Here is a 21482-nt window from a genome sequence, read left to right on the forward strand (position 1 = left end):
TCCTCACAATCAAATGCCGACCGTATTATCTCAGAAGAGAACTCTCCTCAGTTATCGTCACATCCGTGTATATCCCACCGCAAGCAGATACCAAGACGTCCATCAAGGAACTTCACTGGACTCTATGCAAACTGGAAACCATATATTCTGAGGCTGCATTTATTGTATATTTGGATTTTAACAAAGCTAATTTGAGAACAAGGCTACCTACATTCTATCAGCATATCGATTGCAGTACACGAGCGAGTAACACACTCGACCATTGCTACTCTAACTTCCACAATGCATACAAGGCCCTCGTCCGCCCTCCTTTTGGCAAATCTGACCAGGCCTCCATCTTTTTGCTCCCCTCCTATAGGCATAAACTAAAACAGGAAGCGCCCGTGTTTAGGTCTATCCAACGCTGGTCTGACCAAGCGGATTCCACGCTTCAAGATTGCTTCAATCACATGGACTGGGATATGTTCCGAGTAGCCTCCGATAATAACATTGACGTATACGCTTACTCGGTGAGCGAGTTTATAAAATCCATTAAAACCTTCCCTAACCAGAAACCATGGATCGATGGCAGCATTCGGGCAAAACTAGAAGAACGTAAAATCACATTTAATCATGGCAAGGCGACTCGAAATATGACTGAATACAAACAGTGTAGTTATTCCTTCCGTAAGGCAATCAAACAAGCAAAGCATCAGTATAGAGACAAAGTGGAGTCACAATTCAACGGCTCAAACACAAGATGTATATGTGGCAGGGTCTACAGACAATCACAGATTACAAAAAGAAAACCAGCTCCGTCACGGACATCAATGTCTTGCTTCCAGACAAATTAAACAACTTCTTTACGTGCTTTAAGGACAATACAGTGCCACCGATGCGGCCTTCTACCGAAGACTGTGGGCTCTCCGTCTCCGTGGCTGACGTGACTAAAACAATTAAACGTGTTAACCCTCACAAGGTTGCCGGCCCAGATGCCATCCCTAGCCACGTCCTCAAAGCATGCACAGACCAGCTGGTTGGTGTGTTTACGGACATATTCAATCAATCCCTATCCCAATCTGCTGTCCCCACATGCTTCAAGATGGCCACCATTGTTCCTGTTCCCTAGAAAGCTAAGCTAACTAAACTAAATTAGTATCATGGAATAGCCTCCATTTCTCAGAACAAGAATAGACTGACAAGTTCCAGAAGAAAGTTCTTTGTTTCTGGCAATTTTGAGCCTGTAATTGAACCCACAAATGCTGATGCTCCAGACACTCAACTAGTCTAAAGAAGGCCCGTTTCATTGTTTCTTTAATCAGGACAACAATTTTCAGCTGTGATAACATAATTGCAAAAGGGTTTTCTAATGATCAATTATCCTTTTTAAAATGATAAACTTGGATTAGCTAACACAACGTGCCATTAGAATACAGCAGTGATGGTTGCTAATAATGGACCTCTGTACGCCCATGTAGATATTCCATAAGAAATCTGCCGTTTCCAGCTACAGTAGTCATGTACAACATTAACAATGTCTACACTGTATTTCTGATCAATTTGATGTTATTTTATTGCACATAATTATTCCTTTTCTTTCTAAAACAATGACATTTCTAAGTGACCCCAATCTTTTGAACGGTAGTGTAGGTGCTCTGACATTCATATGGAAGGTATCCTCACATAACAATGGCGTTCATGAGACCAGATAAGCGTCTGTCATCTCCACACTGAGAAAATAAATACCAACATACCACACTAGAGCAATGGAAAAAGCAGTCCTGAACAAATACGCACATGCTACCAAAGTGAACAGCTACTTGCTGAGAGAAATGTATCGGTTTTTGACAGATGAGGAGTTCAGCAAACGATGATGAACAGGGCCTACTTGATGAGAGAGTAATCCTTGTTCCTCCTTGATAGTGATGACCCAGACCTGATCATTGACTTAAGGAAGCTGAATGGCAAACCGCAATCCTCATTCCAGCCCTTTTGGGATGCAGTACAGAAGTATTTTAATGACTACACAGCTTAGGTCAACTATCGCAGACATGGGGAGTACTTGTACTTACCTTTTGCTATATCAGTTGATGACTTGTATGACATAGTCATAGCCTCCAATGCCCTACTCAATCAATTGGATGCAGTCTATCACAGTGCCATCCGTTCTGTCACCAAAGCCCCATATACTACCCACCACTGCGACCTGTACGCTCTCGTTGGCTGGCCCTCACTTCATACTCGTGGCCAAACCCACTGGCTCCAGGTCATCTACAAGACCCTGCTAGGTAAAGTCCCCCCTTATCTCAGCTCGCTGGTCACCATAGCAGCACCCACCTGTCGCACACGCTCCAGCAGGTATATCTCTCTGGTCACCCCCAAAACCAATTCTTCCTTTGGCCGCCTCTCCTTCCAGTTCTCTGCTGCCAATGACTGGAACGAACTAAAAAATATCTGAAACTGGAAACACTTATCTCCCTCACTAGCTTTAAGCACCAGCTGTCAGAGCAACTCACAGATTACTGCACCTGTACATAGCCCATCTATAATTTAGCCCAAACAACTACCCCTTCCCCTACTGTATTTATTTATTTTGCTCCTTTGCACCCCATTATTTTTATTTCTACTTTGCACTGCAAATCTACCATTCCAGTGTTTTACTTGCTATATTGTATTTACTTCGCCACCATGGCCTTTTTTGTTGTTGATTTACCTCCCTTATCTCACCTCATTTGCTCACATCGTATATAGACATATCTTTCTACTGTATTATTGACTGTATGTTTGTTTTACTCCATGTGTAACTCTGTGTTGTTGTATGTGTCTAACTGCTTTGCTTTATCTTGGCCAGGTCGCAATTGTAAATGAGAACTTGTTCTCAACTTGCCTACCTGGTTAAATGAAGGTGAAAAATAAAAAATTGTGGAAAAGTGGCTTCCACCAGAAACTAAAATCCCATCAATACAGTGGCTACGACTGCAGTTTACACCCAAGAATCCATGGTCCATGTCTGCTCTCCAGTACACAGGAAGGTTTGACCTCAGGTTCATGGTCCAATCTCAGGTGATAAGAAAGGGACATCAAGACTCAGTTTGTTGCAGCACAGTGGAACGACAATAAACAGTTTGCCTGCATGTGGCAGGAGGAGTGTGAAATGTTATGTGTGGATGATAAGGCAATCATCCCTGTCGGAGTACCTGGCCAGCCTATAGGGACCTGTAACATCCAAGCATTGCTCCTGTGAGTGGGCCAGTTCTAGCAGCTGCCGACTATGATTACCACATTAGTGGACATGTACCATCTGTCATGTGATCCCAGCATCTCCATCTGCTTCATATTCATGTCACTGTCAAGATTTTCCAGCAATCCAGACCCCTTCGACACACAGTTGAAAATCTCAGCATCCTCAGAGGAGAGAACTACAGTACAGTGAAGATGTCTCTCTCATCTTTTTTTGTCTCGCTGTCTTTTTCTCCCCAATTTCATGGTATCCAATTAGTAGTTAGTCTTGTCTCATCGCTGCAACTCCCGTACAGACTCGGGAGAGGCGAAGGTTCGAGAGCCGTGTGTCCTCCGAAACATAACCCAACCAAGCCGCACTGCTTCTGGACACTATGCCCACTTAACCCGGAAGCCAGCCGCACCAATATGTCGGAGGAAACACCGTACACCTGGCGACTGCATCGGCGTGCACTTTGCCCGGCCCGCCACAGCAGTCACTAGTGCCCAATGGGACAAGGACAACCCTGTCGGCCAAACCCTTCCCTAATCCGGACGACGCTGGACCAATTGGGTCTCCCAGTCACTGCCGGCTGCGACAGTGCCCGGGACCCAAACCCAGAATCTCTAGTGGCACAGAGATGGACACGCCTAAGACCACTGCGCCACTCAGAGGGCCTTCCACAATCTTGACCATTCAATCTGATGGTGGGCCAGACCACACAGAACCACATATGCCTCTGATCATGCATGCCACACACTCCTGTTTGTTCAACTGGATCTTGACATGCTTATCGCCCGTAGAACAGCACCAGATGACAGCTGGGCCAACCCTGCCAAGAGAGTTAATTCCCTTGGGGCTTCAGGGAACAGCCCTGGCAAGGGAGAAGATGGAAGAATCAAATGAGAAGCGTTTGAAGGAGTGTAGCACAATGACACGCCTACGTGAAACAGCCACCAAACAACCAGCGCTGAAAAAGGCTTTTTGAAAAGCGTATGCATCCTGTTGTAGCTCGTGATTGGCCGGTTTGAGAGTCTGAAGTGGAAAGGAACACCCATAGAAGTACATTAGCCTGCAACACAGGAAGAAATGGCCAATATTGCACAACAATTACACATCATTGATCCAGAAGTTGACATGATGCATGACCTCAGCAGAAAAGACCTTGACAAGGAACAGTACATTCCGAGATGTCACAATAGATGGTACAGATCAAGAAATGCAAGGGAGAATACCCATGCTGGTGCTGCTTAATGAGTCCTCCACACTTGCCAGAAGAACAATTTTAAGAAATTAAGGTTTGTGCCCGATTCAACATTTACAGCAGACAGACGTGAATACCCGACATATGATGTGTACAGCTTGGACAACACTGACAAGGATAGGCCTTCTCTGACACCAAATATAGAACATGTAAAGAGGAGTGCTGCCATGGTCAGTGCAAAGGTGAGTGCAACCATCAACTGTGTTGAATGTGAGAAACCAAGGTGCTTGTATGCCAATGGCAAGTTGTCTAAAGAAGAACAGAAAACAGTCCAACGCATCCGGGGTGAGAACATTATTACATGTGGTTCAGAGCTTTTCCAAGAAGACAATCCCATATCACGAGCCGATAGTTGCTTTCAAGGGGCTAACCTGCGGAATGCAAGTGGAGACGCGGTATTACTCAGCAATCACAGTGTCATTCCCAGATGTGCGTGTCCATTGGGGATGTCCAGATGTTCTTGAGGGGGAAGAGGTGGTGAGGCTCAAACAACAATTCCAACATGTCAGGCCCAGTGTGTAAGCAAGAAGGGATAAATCGTACAAATAAATGAACACCCTAGAGACCAGAATAAACAAAAATAAAGGACAGAACAGGTCGCGCTGTTGAACAGTAAAAAGAAGCAGGTGATTGTACTATTGCCTCGGACTACTGAACACTGGCCATCATTTTCATTTCCAGACAATTCTACATGGTGAATCGCCAATGTTTGTTGACATCAAGTAGGTGATCTACTGCACACGACCAACTTTAGTTATGGTGTCTTGTGAAGCTGTTCTTGATTTTTATCAGACATTAAAAATTTTAAAAATCAGGAATAAAGAAACTGTCACAAGTTATACTTCCTATTGGGTTTAATTTGTCATGTTCATAACAACATTGTAACAAATGCATTATTTTTAAGAATTAGGCCTCGAGTATGCACAAGTGCCTAGGACAATGTAGTAAAGTACTGTTATTCCTTATCCACTTAAGTTTGTATTTGTTAGTTTATTTTTCGTTCACTCGCCTCACTTTTCTGGTGGGAAAATCCGTTAAACAGTGAATCAATTTTGTCTGGCCAAACCCCAAAATGTGCCTAAATAATCTACAAAATCAGAGTATTTTTAAATCTACCAGTTGGTGCTGAAACGGAGACAAATATGCATATATGGCTTTCCTTAATTGATCTCTATATTCTGACCCTGTTTTCTGGATGTATTTTATTCAGTATGTATTCTAATTAAAGGTGAACCGTATTTAAAGGGATGACTTAAGATAAATGTACTGAAAACCCCATTGAATGAACTTCACGAGAAAATATGTTGGCCAGCAAGTGGGAGGGTTTTCAGCAGTTGAATGACATTTATCCCGAGCGCACAAGGTAGCCACACCTGCAGAGCGCGTTACATGACTGAAAAGGACAGGCATAAATTCTTAAATCGGGATCGGGCCCTTGCTGAACTTTTGTGTGCTGCCTAACCAATGGCTGTGCTGTCTAAGCCGAGCAGAGGCCGTTCAGGAGGAGAGTCAAAGGCTTCTTCTTAAAATGCATTTAGATTAGGCCTAGTCCAAAACAATTCACAATTGTTAATTTTATGTTATGTTCAGTTTGAGAAAAAGAGCGTGAAGATAGGGACTGTGGAGGCCAACTTTTATAGCTTGCTTCTAGCCTACTATAATTTATTTGATTAAAAACAATATGTTTCTGGCCATAATGTAGGCCTATTTTCAGAGTTATTGACCTCACAATACGCCTGATTTGAGTAATTGTGGTGCTGAAATCTGAAGCAGCAGCCGAGACACAATCAATCGGAAATGGACAGCTTATGGTGCTGAAAGTAGGCAATTTAGGGCAGGCAAAATCATTTTTGTTCGACTTTATTAACGAGGGCTTTGTATTGAGCTTTTTAATTTTTTAAAATGAGGTAGACCTACCTGTTTGACAGATGAAATTAGGCTATAGTCTGATATATCCATAGCTTTTTCTGTCAATTATTCCACCCACAATGCATTCTTTAAATAGCCTACCTCTTTGTCAGTGAAGGGCTGTTAAATTAAAACCAAGACTTGAATTGAGGGAGTATGAGAGGGTATACCTTAGGCCTACTTTTTATTAAAGAAAATGGCAAAAGCACAGATCTACCCCTTGTCAGAAGACCTATTATATCTGGGGTGGAAAGGTAGGCCTAACTTTTGAAAGTACATATTCCCAATGATGTCTCAGATTAAATTATTTGCAAACAGGGACAGTTTTGTTGCGAACAAGACACACTGATTTGGCATTGGAGAAATATGACAAAATGAACACATCCGCCTATCACTCTGTCCATACTTAGCCTATAACTCCGGTAATTTGTGTGGTATTAAAAAAATATGTCTAAAATCACGTAGAATTGCATTACATTTTTATAAAAAGGGGCATTTTTTTCTCGAAACTAAAAAGACGATGATGGATTCATGCTATGCTTTTACTATCAAGGAGATCTTTCCACCCCTACTTTTATCCACGGTGGTCTGCGAACCCAAAACCATCTGTCTCGCAGCCCTGTGTGCTTTCAAAATGCCTGCATTGCCATATAATGCTTACAGGACGAAGAACAGATTTGTAAAAATTGCATATCAAAGGTTCTGGTCTGTCCATGAAGTAAGACATGTTCTCTGCTATCCACTTTGTGTTAATGATTATTTTGGGTAGGCCTATAGGGGAAGGGTCACTTTATTTATTTTTTCAAGCGTTCATGGATGGTTTAGGTCAAATATATTTTAAATCATGTTTGGTTCCCAGCCTTGGCTCATTCTAAGTTAATTGTGGCCACAGCTTGCATGGAGGCATATCATTAGCAGTAATTGCACACAGCAGCCTACTGCCATGTGCCTCGCTTTTCATTCCAGACTTCGGTATCAGTGATTCACGGAAGCATTGTATTACCCCACACATGCTGCTTGAATATACAGTAACTTCAGAAAGTATTCACACCTCTTGACTTTTTCCACATTTTGTTGTTTCAGGGTGAATTTAAAATGGATTACATTTAGTTTTTTTTTGGTACTGGCCTACACACAATACCCCATAAAGTCAAGGTGGAATTATGTTTATCATTTTTTTAAATATTTTTTTATTTTTTACAAATGTATAAAAAAATGAAAAGCTGAAATGTCTTGAGTCAATAAGTATTCAATACACCCAGTCACTACAAAGATACACGTGTTCTTCCCAACTCAATTGCCGGAGAGAAAGGAAACCGCTCAGCGATTTCACCATGAGGCCAATTGCGACTTTAAACCAGTTACAGTTTAATGGCTGTGATAGGATGGGTCAACAACATTGTAGTTACTCCATAATACTAACCTAACTGACGGAGTGAAAAGAAGGAAGTCTGTACAGCCTGTTTTCAACAAGGCAAATGTGGCAAAGTAATTCACTTTTCGTCCTGAATAGTAAGTGTTATGTTTGGGGCAAATCCAATATAACACCTTACTGAGTACCACTCTCCATATTTTCAAACATAGTGGTGGCTGCATCATGCTATGGGTACGCTTGTAATCGTTAAGGACTGGTGAGTTTTTCAGAATTAAAAGGACCAGAAGGAGCTGTAGATTGAAACCAGTGGAGGCAGGTGGGAGGAGCTATAGGAGGATGGGCGCATTTTACTGGGATGGAATCAATGGAACGGAGTCAAACACATTGTTTCCATGTGTCTGATATGTGTTTGATACCATTCCATTGATTCCATTTAAGCCATTACAATGAACCTGTCCTCATATATCTCCTCCCACCATGCTTCTCTGATTTAATTACAATTACCCTGTTTCCCCTCACCTTTCTACATGAGCAGATGGTTGGGGCCCACTCAGCAGCGATGAAGCCCACTGTGATGTTCCACTAGGCTGGGCACCAGCAGAGAGACCAAGAGGGAGCGAGAGACTCTCTGGCTGAGACATAGGACATCAGTATCCTATCCTTCTACTGGATTATGGTTATGGTAACAGAGGTGGTTCTGAAATGAGTGCTGTCAGAGAGGAAAAAGCAAAGCAAGAAGTTTTACTCACCCCAAAATCTGTCCACGAAAATAAGCCCACGAAGTGTGGAATTTTTGTATTGAGGTCAATGACAGGGTCGAATTTGGTCAACAACATTTTTTATTGCTAATCCTACGTAAGGCTTTTTGATAGTATATACATTTTGTAATCATTAGGTTGTTATGAATGCACTGATATATGAGAGACGCAAACTCGGTCTCAACATTTAAGTCTTTATTGAAGACTCGTCTCTTCAGTAGGTCCTTTGATTGAGTGTAGTCCAGCCCAGGAGTGTGAAGGTGAACTGAAAGGCACTGGAGCAACGAACCACCCTTGCTGTCTCTGCTTGGCCAGTTCCCCTCTCTCCACTGGGATTCTCTGCCTCAAAACCTATTACAGGGGCTGAGTCACTAGCTTACTGGTGCTCTTCCATCCTGTCCCTAGGAGGGGTGCGTCACTTGAGTGGGTTGAGTCACTGACGTGATCTTCCTGTCCAGGTTGGCTCCCCCCCTTGGGTTGTGCCATGGCGGAGATATATGTGGGCTATACTCAGCCTTGTCTCAGGATGGTAAGTTGGTGGTTGAAGATATCCCTATAGTGTTGTGGGGGCTTTGCTTTGGCAAAGTGAGTGGGGTTATATCCTGCCTGTTTGGCCCTGTCCGGGGGTCTCATCAGATGGGGTCACAGTGTCTCCTGACCCCTCCTGTCTCTGCCTCCAGTATTTATGCTGCAATAGTTTGTGTTGGGGGGGGCTAGGGTCAGTCTGTTATATCTGGTGTATTTCTCCTGTCTTATCTGGTGTCCTGTGTGAATTTAAGTATGCTCTCTCTAATTCTCTATTTTTCTCTCTCTTTCTTTCTGGGCCCTAGGACTACCTGGCCTGATGACTCCTTGCTGTTCCCAGTCCACCTGGCCGTGCTGCTGCTCCAGTTTCAACTGTTCTGCCTGCGGCTATGGAACCCTGACCTGTTCACCGGATGTGCTACCGGTCCCAGACCTGCTGTTTTCAACTCTCTAGAGACAGCAGGAGCAGTAGAGATACTCTGAATGATCGGCTATGAAAAGCCAACTGACATTTCCTCCTGAGGTGCTGACCTGTTGCACCCTCGTCAACCACTGCGATGATTATTATTTGACCCTGCTGGTCATCTATAAACATTTTAACATCTTGGCCATGTTCTGTTATATTCTCCACCCGGCACAGCCAGAAGAGGACTGGCCACCCCTCAGCCTGGTTCCTCTCTAGGTTTCTTCCTCGGTTCTGGCCTTTCTAGAGTTTTTTTCTAGCCACCGTGCTTCTAGCCACCTGCATTGCTTGCTGTTTGGGGTTTAGGCTGGGTTTCTGTAAAGCATTTTGTGACATCAGCTGATGTAAGAAGGGCTTTATAAATACATTTGATTGATTGATATAAGTGGACCCACATGGTATTTCGGAAACTTTGCAACAAAAAACTATTTGCGTGCCTGTTTTCAGAGATAGATAGGACTCATCATGGCTATAACCCATTTTAGCATGGACATTGCCCTTCACAATTTTAAAGTAGTCAACTGGGTGGGGATTCCTATGAGTTGGGAGTAATCAGCCAATTAAGAAGAAAAGGTTCAACTTTAAAATGGAGATAGCCTCAATGGCGCTGACCATGCTTTCACAGACACTATAATTGTACAGATACAAATATGAGTCCTCGATATATCTCTATAGCCTGTTGTTCACACACGTATCTGCCCTTCCAATGGCTAGAATGGTCCCACCTGATCACGCCTCCTCCATCCTTCTCTATATCTTTGAGGACATGTATTTCAATTGTTGGAGAGGTCACTTGACTGTAATGTCAATGCAACAGACAATCTTTGGTGTTTGTTACAAAATGGCCACCGCACTAAAGTAAATCAAAGCAAAAATGTAGGCTGCTAGGGAGATTGTGACGAATGTAGGCTACACCTCACTGGATATCACTATCTGTGGAACATACCCTTTCTCCTTTCCCCATTACCATCATTAAGCAAGGCTCCTAATACTGTATCTTTGTTTAAGTTGTGTGGCCCTCTGTGCGCAACCTAGTATAAAGATACATATTCTTGGAACCAATGGTGCAACCACACTCTCTCTCATCGCAGGGTTTCGAAAATGCTGCAAGCCTGCATTCCTTCCCCTCACTTGCGTTTGAATGGGGTCTGGGGGTAGAATGGATGCTAGGAAACAAACACCGAGCCAAGCGCAGCTCTGAGCATGATGGTCAGCATCATATTTGGACAAGTTAAGGGCCAAAGGAAACAGCTTGGAATGAGAGCTATGAAATCTCTGGCAACAGTGAGGAAAAGCAGTTCAGTAGTTTGAGAGAAGTCAGGGGTATGGGAGGGGTGGGCTGAGCTTCTGAAGTTCCTGGTAAGATGATCTGATTTGGAGATGGGAGGGGGGTTACCTAACACTGGATTGGCCGGCGTGCTGCTGTCCTCCTGGTTATGCAATAATGCCATACAGGTAACTGCCAAAATAATGGAAACTCGAGTATGAAAAATGTATGCACTCATGACGGTAAGTCGCTCTGTATAAGAGCGTCTGCTAAAGTTATTTGTTTTATTTAACCTTTAACTAGGCAAGTCTAAAATGACCAAATGACAAAAATGTAAATGTAAAATGTGTAAATGAGGATTCTGGCAGCTCGAATACGGTGTGGGGTGCATTTCCTTGGCATGATTTACAGTACCAGTCAACGGTTTAGACACACCAACTCATTCAAGGGTTTTTCTTTATTTCTTTATTTACAAAATTCTACATTGTAGAATAATAGTGAAGACATCAAAACTGTGAAATAACACACATGGAATCATGTAGTAACCAAAAAAGTGTTTAATAACAAATCAAAATCGATTTAATATTTTAGATTCTTCAAAGTAGTCACCCTTTGCTTTGATGACAGCGTTGCACCCTCTTGGCATTCTCTCAACCAGCATCACCTGGAATGCTTTTCCAACAGTCTTGAAGGAGTTCCCACATGCTGAGCACTTGTTGGCTGCTTTTCGTTCACTCTGCGGTCCAAATCATCCCAAACCATCTCAATTGGGTTGAGGTCGAGTGATTGTGGAGGCCAGGTCATTTGCTGCAGCACTCCATCACTCTCCTTCTTGGTCAAATAGCCCTTACACACTCTGCTGGTGTGTTGGGTCATTGTCCCACTAAGCGTAAACCAGATGGGATGGCGTATCGCTGCAGAATGCTGTGGTAGCCATGCTTGTTAAGTGTGCCCTGAATTCTAAATAAATCATTGACAGGGTCACCAGCAAAGCACCATCACACCTCCTCCTCCATGCTTCACAGTGTTGAGATCATCTGTTCACCTACTCTGCGTCTCGCAGACATGGCGGTCGGAACCAAAACCAATTTGGACTCATCAGACCGGACAGATTTCCACCGTTCTAATGTCCATTACTCGTGTTTCTTGGCCCAAGCAAGTCTCTTCTTATTATTGGTGTCTTTTAGTAGTATTTTCTGTCAGCAATTCAACCATGAAGGCCTGATTCACACAATCTCCTCTGAACAGTTGATGTTGAGATGTGTCTGGTACTTTAACTCTGTGAAGCATTTATTTGGGCTGCAATTAATGAAACGGGTAACTCTAATAAACTTATCCTCTGCAGCAGAGGTAATTCTTGGTCTTCTGCCAGTTTCATCACTTTTGTATATGTGCAACTTTCAAAGTGCTTGAAATGTTCCGGATTGACTGACCTTCATGTCTTAAAATAATGATGGACTGTTTTTTCTATTTGCTTATTTGAGTTGCTCTTGCCATAATATGGACTTTGTCTTTTACCAAATAGGGCCTTCTTCTGTATACCACCCGTACCTTGTCACAACACAACTGATTGGCTCAAATGCATTAAGGAAAGAAATTCCACAAATGACCTTTTTACAAGGCACACCTGTTAATTGAAATGCATTCCAGGTGACTACCTCATGACGCTGGTTGATAGAATGCCAAGAGGGTGCAAAGCTGTCATCAAGGCAAAGGGTGGCTACTTTGAAGAATCTCAAATATAAAATACATTTTTGATGTAACACTTTTTTGGTTACTCCATGATTCCATGTGTTATTTCATAGTTGTGATGTCTTCACTATTATTTTACAATGTAGAAAATAGTCAAAATAAAGAAAAACCCTTGAATGAGTAGGTGTGGCCAAACTTTGTGGACTGGTACTGTAGGTCCACTCAACCCCTTAGAGGGCAAGTAACACCAATACACAGCCATTTTAAGTGATCACCTTCAACCTATAATGAATCATTTCTATCCACAGGGCACGAGTGTTCAATTGTTTGATGAGCATGAAAACGATGTAAACCATATGCCATGACTGTCTCAGTCACCAGATCTCAACCCAATTGAACACATTTGGGAGAATCTGGAGTGGCGCCTCAGTGTTTTCCACCACCAACAACAAAAAAACACCAAATAAAGGACTTTCTCATGGAAGAATGGTGTCACATCCCTCCAATAGTGTTCTAGACACATGTAGAATCTATGCCAAGGCGCATTGAAGCTGTTCTGGCGGCTCATGACAGCCCAATGCACAGCAGGCAGGGGTCAAATAAATCAACACTGACATGACTTCAAATGAATGAGAGCCATCCAGGAGGCTGGGGAGAGTAGAGCAACACAGCAGCACGCTAATATCAACTTAAATTGGGGGCAACGAGGTAGAAGTTTGACTTTTTTTGTTTGTTAGGGTGGATGAGAGTTCAGATTTCAATTCGATTAGCAGTTTTCTACTGATATTCGTGAAAAAGCAAGAGAGTTGAACAGTTCCACCATTTACAAAGTCAGCTGGTAGCAAATCACTGTGATAATGAGGAGAGTATGGCTATCATATGACCAGTGTGGCTAATGGAGGACGAGTAGTTGAGTTACACTAGGTAACAGACAGTGCTTCACTTAACTGAGTTAAGCGAGGTGGTGAATGGTTGCATAAAGTTACATAAAGGTAAACCTGGCTGGACCAGACTTGTATCACAGTAGTGGTGCTGACACACAGGTGAGAGCTAAACCACATCAAGTTAGTCAAAATTAATAGAAGTACATTGAAATATGTACATGAAATATACACAAACCAGCCAGCGCACATATTGCCTGTATATTTTATTTTATGTACATGTAAAAAAAAATAAAAAAATAAACTGAAAATAGCCAATAACATTGACCAATGTGGGCAACAGCAGACAGCCATGTAGCTCACCAAATACAGGAACTTCCTGACATCTGCTTCCATCTTAATCATAAACCAGGTGAAAGGGGGAGCTAGGCACTCTCCTTCCCCATTCTTCCTAAAGAGTCAATCAAAACAAAAGGGAATCAAAACGGAACACAAATGCGACAGGAGCTCTGGGTAGTGTTCATTAGGGCTTGCAACAGAAAACTAAAATAAGGGATTTCTATTGGACAAGTCCAGGTAGTTCTTGCCTGTTTTCTTGTTTAGTGCCTACTGAACAACCCATGGTTCCTGCGGTCCCTCCCTTCCCCCTACTTTCCAACAGTGCTGCTTTCAACTCCAAGGTCAATAAAGGTTGATCCTGCAGTCTCTCCCTCTCCGGACTGCAATCTGCAACCAGTATTGAGCATACAGAGTAGCCAACCATCTCCCCCCCACCCTTCACCAGCACACTCAAAGAGTTGAATTCACAGTATTCTTACAGCATTTTCAGGTGAATATAAAGCTTTAATTAATGGATAGGGTTTGACATTTGATCATCTCCTCCAGTGGAAACATTTGATGGAGCTGGGGCGAGTTGAAAGAATGTACATATACACACCCGAGACATAAATGCAAGAATACAGTGTACACAACCACCCCTGAAAAGGATCAATCGCTGGTGTCCCAAAACATTAAAATAAAAAATAAACTATTCTCCAAGGCCATGGATAGTCAACCGTGATATGAACTCCCACTGCCTGGCAGTGCTGTAACTCCAGTTAGTGAAAGGACAATGAGCTTACAGCAGGCCACCAAGGTACAGATAAAGTGCTTTTTCTTTACATGACACATTAAATAATGAAAGTGAGTAGAAATTAACTTTGGGGATCTCTCAACAACGACCAATACATACCACACTTCTAAAAGGTATTCAAACCAAAATGGAAGAGACAAATTTGAAAAAAGTATAAATAACATTACATCGACATATCCAACTAGCAATGCTGAAGAAGGCTACAAGGATGAATCACTGTATAATAGAATAAACTACAGTACTATCTCTAGATGGAACAGTTTCACATTCTCATATTTGGAAAGTAAAAGAACTTAGTGTACGACTTTTCACCAGAAATGCAAATATACATTTCCTGGTCTGTTCGGGAAGAAAGTGGGTGGGCTTCCAATGAGGATGGCACTGGGATTGAACAGACCTGACGAGGCCCTCTGACTGGTTGTCGTTGAACCACTTCACGACCAATCGGTCGAGAGGACGTTCACAAAAGCAGCAGCATGGAGATCTTAAGGAATTGTAGAAAGGTAAACTTAAATCGTTATGGATAATAAATGGTTACAGATAATAAATACATTCTGATTTGTAGTGTGTTGCTATTCAGTTTCTACTGATATGGTTAAAAATAAAAAATAATTGAAGAATTGATCCTTGTAGTCCATGAGATGCCTCAAACTGGCATTTCTTGCTCCCTTATCCAGTCAACAACACTCCACCTGGGTGGCCATTTTCCTCCAGCCATGTGGGAGGGCGCTGTATAAATAGTGACCCTAGCAACTGCACACGCTTCCTTTCTCTCCTGGGGAGTCAGATTTCCGTGAAGCCTTTGAAAGGAGACTATTATTCAGTCTTCAGACTCTACAGAGAGAGAGACAGATGGGAGAGAGAGCAAATAATGGTTAGGCAAATAATGGCAGTATGGTTTCCAATGGAGGGACATTCTAACTCCAGGCCTAGACTTTGCACTGGAACAGTTATGCATGTTTACAGAAAACATGGATTCTCACTTGACCATTCAAGATATGCAACATTTCTAACTGAACCGTTTCAGAAGTCACTCTTGAGCAGTGGTGGAAAAAGTACCCGATTTTCATACTTGAGTAAAAGTAAAAGATACCTTAAAAGAAAATCACTTAAGTAAAAGCCACCAAGTAAAATACTACTTGAGTAAATGTATTTGTTATTAAATGTACCAAAAGTAAAAGTATAAATCATATCCGTATATATTAAGCAAACCAGTATCGATTTTCTTGTTTTTTATTGTATTTTATTTTTGATAGCCAGGGGCACGCTCCAACACTCACAGACATAATTTACAAATGAAGCTGTTGTGTGTAGTGAGTTCGCCAGAACAGAACCAGTGTCCTGCTAAGCATTCAAAATGTAACGGGTTCTTTTGGGTGTCAAAAATGCAAGGAGTAAAAAGTACATTATTTTCTTTTGGAATGTAGTAGAATAGTCAAAAAATATTAATAGTAAAGTAAAGTACACATACCACAAAAAAACAACTTAAGTAATACTTAAAAGTATTTTTACTTAAGTACTTTACACCACTGCTCAAGTAATGAACAATGTATTCCAGACACTTTACAGCCAGATCTCTGGACAGCTGACGTGGCAAAACTATTTATGAGTTACAGAAAGAATGGCATTCTCAAAAAGAGTCTGGTGTGCATTATGAACATGGTACACCTGTACTGAACTTTCACCACGGCAAACAGTGGCCCTGGGAGCTGTCTGGCAGTGTCATATCACCCTAAGACAATATTTAACCTAGGTGTAGGTGAACGGCCTGGTTCTTGGCTACATGGGATCTGATTCCACACACCTATCAACAAAAGAATACCAAGGGAACAAGGGCTTGTGCTTTCGATCTATATGATCAGGCCTAATGTTTTATGACAACTATTGCTAGGCAGACTGAGACCAAATCATAAGTCCCTGGGTTCAGTCAACCAAAATGATTCAATTAAGAGTATTTTACCATACAAGGGTGAGGTGAGCAACAACTTAGTTTAGGCATTCAAAAGAGAGGATGTATTCTGCGTGAAGATTTGAATGAGCTCAGAGCCCAAACCATTGTCCAGCATGTAGCATTAAACCAAGGTACTGGACTACTGTATATTTAGTGATGAAACTCAAATTGTCTGAGTGTTGTGGACTCACCTACGTTTCGCAGTGAGAGGTGAGTAGAGAGGTGATCTCAGGGCTCATGTGGCCCACGGCCTTGGCAGCTTCCACAATGGCTCGTCGGTACATCCCTTTCTTCTTGCGGTTGAACCGCGACCTGAAAAACTCCCGGAAGGGAGAGAGTTTGGCAACGGAGAGCTGGGAGGTAGTGGGTGAGCCAAACCAGGCCACCTTAGCCTCTGGCCACTGGGCTTCGCAGTTAACGGACTCCTCTTTGCGGCTGCCGCTGATGCTGAGCACCCTCGCCGGCCACCAGGGGAACCCATGGATCTTTCCCCACACCACGTCTCCCACGGCCACCGCATGGCCCTCCTCCGTCACACACTTGGTCATGCTGCGCGTGTGCAGGCGCACGGTGAGTGGCGGCACAGTCTTGCTGTCGTCTCGTGAGAGCGACGAGGAAGACACGGAGGAGATGTGCTCTCCGGGAGCCAGGTCGCACAGCTCCGGGGGCGTGCCGTCTGAGGTGAAGGATTTTGATTCGTCCAGGCTATCGGTGCTGCACACAGACAGGCTGGAGGAGTCCGCCTTCCTCTTGCGGAAGTTGATGAGCAGCGTAAGGTCACTGTGGCCTCGGTCGGCCTCCTCTCCAGAGCTCCCCGACCACAGCTCCATGGGAGTCTTCTCCTCAGAGTCCTCCGAGTGGGGCAGGGGACCAGGGACTGGCACCCTGGGGCCTTTCTTCCTCGACCCCTCTACCAGCTCCGCCTCGTACACCGTCAGGCTGTCCTCTCCGTCCCCCAGGGTCGTCACGCGGATCTTTGGGGAGGGGAGGTCTAGGCCGGCCGTTAGGGGCCTGGGGAGCTTGAGTTTGGGAATGGACACGGTCAGGCCCGTCCTGGTGGCGTCCAAGATGTGGCGCTGCTCCTGAGTCTGGGTTAGGGTGGTGGGCTCAGGCACTTTGCCTTGGTGGTCTCTCAGGCCGTTCTGCATCAGCTGCTTGGGGCAGAAAGGCTTGACGGAGCCGTGGACCCGAGCTGGGATCTTCATGACCTCCACCTTAGCTTGCGGAGTGCTGTACGAAATCTTGATGACTGGGCTGTGGGGAATGATGTCTACTGCAGGGAACTTTGGATCATCATCCCTTTTGTCCTTCCGGAGCCGCTTGCCGTCGTAGCCAGTGGGGCCATTCTCCCGTCTCTTGTTGCTATCCTTGGTGGCGTCTGCGTCCTCTTTCCTGGCCAACTTGACGGACCCCTCGTCGCTGTAGAGCGCGTTCTCTTTCCTAGACGTCTTGGTGGTGGGCATCCCGTCTTTACTGTCTTCGTCACTGTTCAGCGTGTTCTTACACTTCTCGCACAACACCTGCCGGGGGCGGAGCCTGATGGTGCTCATGGTCATCTGCCCAGGCTCTCGGGTCCGCCTCTTCTTCCTCTTGATTGTTCGCGGTGGTGGCTGGGGTACCCATTGACCATAGCTGTGGCGGACCCATATGGGTGGAGGGAAGGGAGCACCTTCAAAATAAGGAGGGTATGGAGCCTGCCCGGCATGCACTGGTGTGGGCAGAGGGGCAGGGAGATGGGCACCTGGTGGATCATTCTCAGGGAGCGTGTTTTCATCCTTTGGTCTATGATGTGAAGACTGGCTGGGAAGTTTAGTAACTGGCTCCTCTGTCAGGACTTCAGGGATTTCACAACCAGGTTTGAATGCAGGGCATTTCACTGGCTTTGTTGTGACATCTGGTAGGCAGAAAAGCCCAGTCCTATAAGAAAACAGTGAAAATAAATACTTTAGTATGTTTTGTAGCTTCTGAGTGTTTGCATCCAATCGTGATAAAGTCAAATTGTTTGCACTCAACATTCACATTGTGAAATAAAGCAGGAATGTCAACTCCTCACTGAGTTCCTGTTCAAGAACATTAACTCAACAAAATCTATGCACAACAGATGCACTCCTTTGACCCTGTCGGAGCACTTATGAAAGCCCTTATGGTTGCAACACTTCAGTTTGTATAGAAGACACAAATCAGACAACAGATGCTAATTGCTACTTACAACAGATGTTAATGCTGTGAACAAGCTAATTTACAAAACCCACTTCCATTTTCCTAATCAGTGTAGTTCATATCCCAATTACTTCAATACTATAAAAAAGGCAACATCAAAAAAGATTTTCCTTTGTTAGAACATTGCACTTTCTACTGGATTGGGGGTTGGGAGACAGAAAGCAAGCAGGTTGTTGTCTAGCTATCCTATAGCCTGCCCTCCAGCCGTGTGCTACAAACTGAAAGAGCTGGAGTGTGTTTTTGTCTGTAAATTCACATGTTCCTTTCCATTCCAGTGGACCTGCAAATGTAACACATCCAAGCCAGGATTCTCGAAGGAACTCTTTGAAAGGTAGCTGACAGTAGCAACATGGCTGTGCTCTGCTGTCAGAGACTGCAGACAAAGAGACTACAGGAAACCCAGGAGCCCCCCTCCACTCCATCTGACTGAACAAAAACAATCCCATGAATCACTCGGGACCAAGAGAGCCAGGGGATTCACTTGTTTCCATATCAGTGTCTGCTGGGAGCTTGTATGTTATGAGAATATTAATTAAAGCACATTTAGGAAGCCCGAAAGGCGTTTCCCCATGAGCAGCTATTGGCACCTTTCAATAAAGCGGCTCGGCGAGGCCCGTTTCCTGTGGTTTGGGGGAAGACCTTTAAAAAGGCCCTTATTGAGAAACAAAATCTCAGCCGTCGCGAAGGTTTAAACAGGAGGTACAGTCCTGGCCTAGGCTGTGTACAAGGTCATAGCGGGTAACCGGCCATGAGTCAAACACTTGCCATTTAATCTTGTATACATCATAACCAAATAAAGTGATCCTGCTAAAAAAAAGTTGACGACATGGAAACTAGAGACACAATGAAGGGAAATGCATTTTTATGAACCTAAAACGGATGAACTCGCATTTTGACACGACAAGGCGAAATAGGCCTGTATGCCAAACCACTGTTCTTTGTTTAAGCCACAGGGGAAGGTGAATCTCAGGACATTTGGAGTGATCGATCACATGAACATGTAGGCCTACTGACAGGAAAAGCCATTAAGAGTAAAAACAAATAAACACAGTAAAATATAAAAGGTGCACTCACTGAACTGTACTAGTGCAACACAAGGCCAGAACATGTGACTAGAGTCCTGGTGTGACACACTGCATGCCCCATATTAATACCAATCATTCAAAGAAAATGTTATACCTTAGGCTACCCATTGTTAACACCCTATACATAGGCCTAAATGTGATTTCTAGCCAACATTGTCTACTCTAGTTCACCCTTTTGTCAAGCACAAAGTAGGCCTACAGCCTAGTTTTACTGGTGTCTGTAACCTCCTTGGTAACTCAACGAGTGCCATCTTTAACAGCTGTATAATCTCTTATTTTTTGTTTCAGGTCAATCATTTATAACAAAAATATATAATTAATTGTATCATTATAAAGGGTAGAATTCTATGACTGTGAGTTTCAACCTAGGCCAACAGTAAAAGCACCAGAAGTCGCCTAAATGATTAATGGTGTTTATGCCCATCACTTTACACAGGCCTAGCTATTAAAACATGATGTAGGTAGATCGATGAATTATAAGAATGCATATACAAAAGTGTAATATGAGAAAGGGTGTTTCAGCAAGGCCTGTCATAGTTGGATACATTGTAGCCAGTCTAAATCTAGACAACAGTAAACTGGCTTGATAGCTAAGCTAACAATGAGGTATGAAGGTACCCACAAATATATGTATAACTAACCCCTGTCTGTGGTACCCACGTAGGCATAATTTTTCTTGAAATGCCCATCGCATGTTGCTTTCAGTTTTTATTTTATTTACTTTATCCAAGTTTCATAGTAATGATACACGTGTTTATATGCTATTAATACATGTTGGCTGTAAAAGTGAGCAAAACAAATAGTTAACGTTAGCTGGCTAACTAGCTAGCTAAATCGCCTTGGAGTCTTTTGTATGAAGGCCCGTGTAGCTACCTAGCTAGTTTAGCCAGCTAACGTTAGCTAGATAATTACTTTGTGATAAATGTATCAAATTATTCGAAAAAAATAACTTACTTTTTGTTGCAATCGAGTAATATCCCCATGTAGCTCCTTTCTTGATAGGTTAGCGTAACCACTAGTGTATCGTTAACTATTTGATCGATAGTAACAGGAATCTGAGAGCCGGCCCGCAGCTCGTCGGCCACAGCCTCCATATTTTCCGGCGTGAGATGTCCGGCTTGGCGGTACTCGATCGCGGCCGCGGGAGCCACGATCGCCTCGGTTAAAGATGCTACTCCCCTTCTACTTTCGAGCACGGGAGGCTACACCAGGGCACGAAATGATCAACCCCCACATAGTCAATTACAACAGTTCTGCCACTGATGACATCACACAAGAAGAACAGAGGAGAGAAACCTTTTTAAATTGCCTCTCTGTCTTGCTTGAAATTATACCATTTGGCTTTCAGTTAATTAACTCGAATGTAGCCACAATTCAGAAAATATAGCTATTTCATCATTAGCTATACTCTAGCTAAAAGCCATGTCTGCTCTGCTGGTTTGCAGACAATACATCCATCCTTCTTGGAATGACGAATGCATGATTTTTTTGTATTTATTTATATCTTTTATATTATCTTCTCTTCAAGGACATTTGTATCGTGCCATTCCCAATTAAATATAGATTACCCTCTTTAACTTTGCTGGTTTACATGCAACACCCCACCCCCATCTTTACTGTGTCTGTACTGTATCCAAGAAATAGGTCATTTAGGCTATAGCGTATACATGATCAGTCATTGTATAGCTTATTTATAGATGCAGGCACCTGAAATACAGTGACCTATTAGGCTATATATGGCACTATATTGACTTGAAGAATG

General features: G+C 43.4%; 1 protein-coding gene across 1 annotated transcript; it reads right to left on the reverse strand.

Annotated features, from left to right (window-relative positions):
* Window positions 1-13583: 13583 nt before the first annotated feature.
* Window positions 13584-21165, reverse strand: LOC124038151 (PWWP domain-containing protein 2B-like). Its single transcript, XM_046353664.1, has 3 exons — window positions 20675-21165; window positions 16611-18332; window positions 13584-15298 (listed from the first exon to the last, which is right to left on the reverse strand). Exons 1-3 carry the CDS (start codon window positions 20812-20814, stop codon window positions 15292-15294), a joined length of 1869 nt encoding a protein of 622 aa, XP_046209620.1. The 5' UTR covers window positions 20815-21165; the 3' UTR covers window positions 13584-15291.
* Between the last annotated feature and the right edge of the window lie 317 nt (window positions 21166-21482).

The sequence above is a fragment of the Oncorhynchus gorbuscha genome, linkage group LG06, assembly GCF_021184085.1.
Source record: "Oncorhynchus gorbuscha isolate QuinsamMale2020 ecotype Even-year linkage group LG06, OgorEven_v1.0, whole genome shotgun sequence".
In the NCBI taxonomy this organism is placed as follows: domain Eukaryota; kingdom Metazoa; phylum Chordata; class Actinopteri; order Salmoniformes; family Salmonidae; genus Oncorhynchus; species Oncorhynchus gorbuscha.

Bases quoted from the DNA above. Each gene is read 5' to 3' on its own strand.
- LOC124038151 (XM_046353664.1), bottom strand. From the start codon at position 20,814: ATGGAGGCTGTGGCCGACGAGCTGCGGGCCGGCTCTCAGATTCCTGTT. The intron at 18,333-20,674 runs GTAAGTTATTTT...GTTTTCTTATAG, and splicing joins TTACTCGATTGCAACAAAAA to GACTGGGCTTTTCTGCCTAC.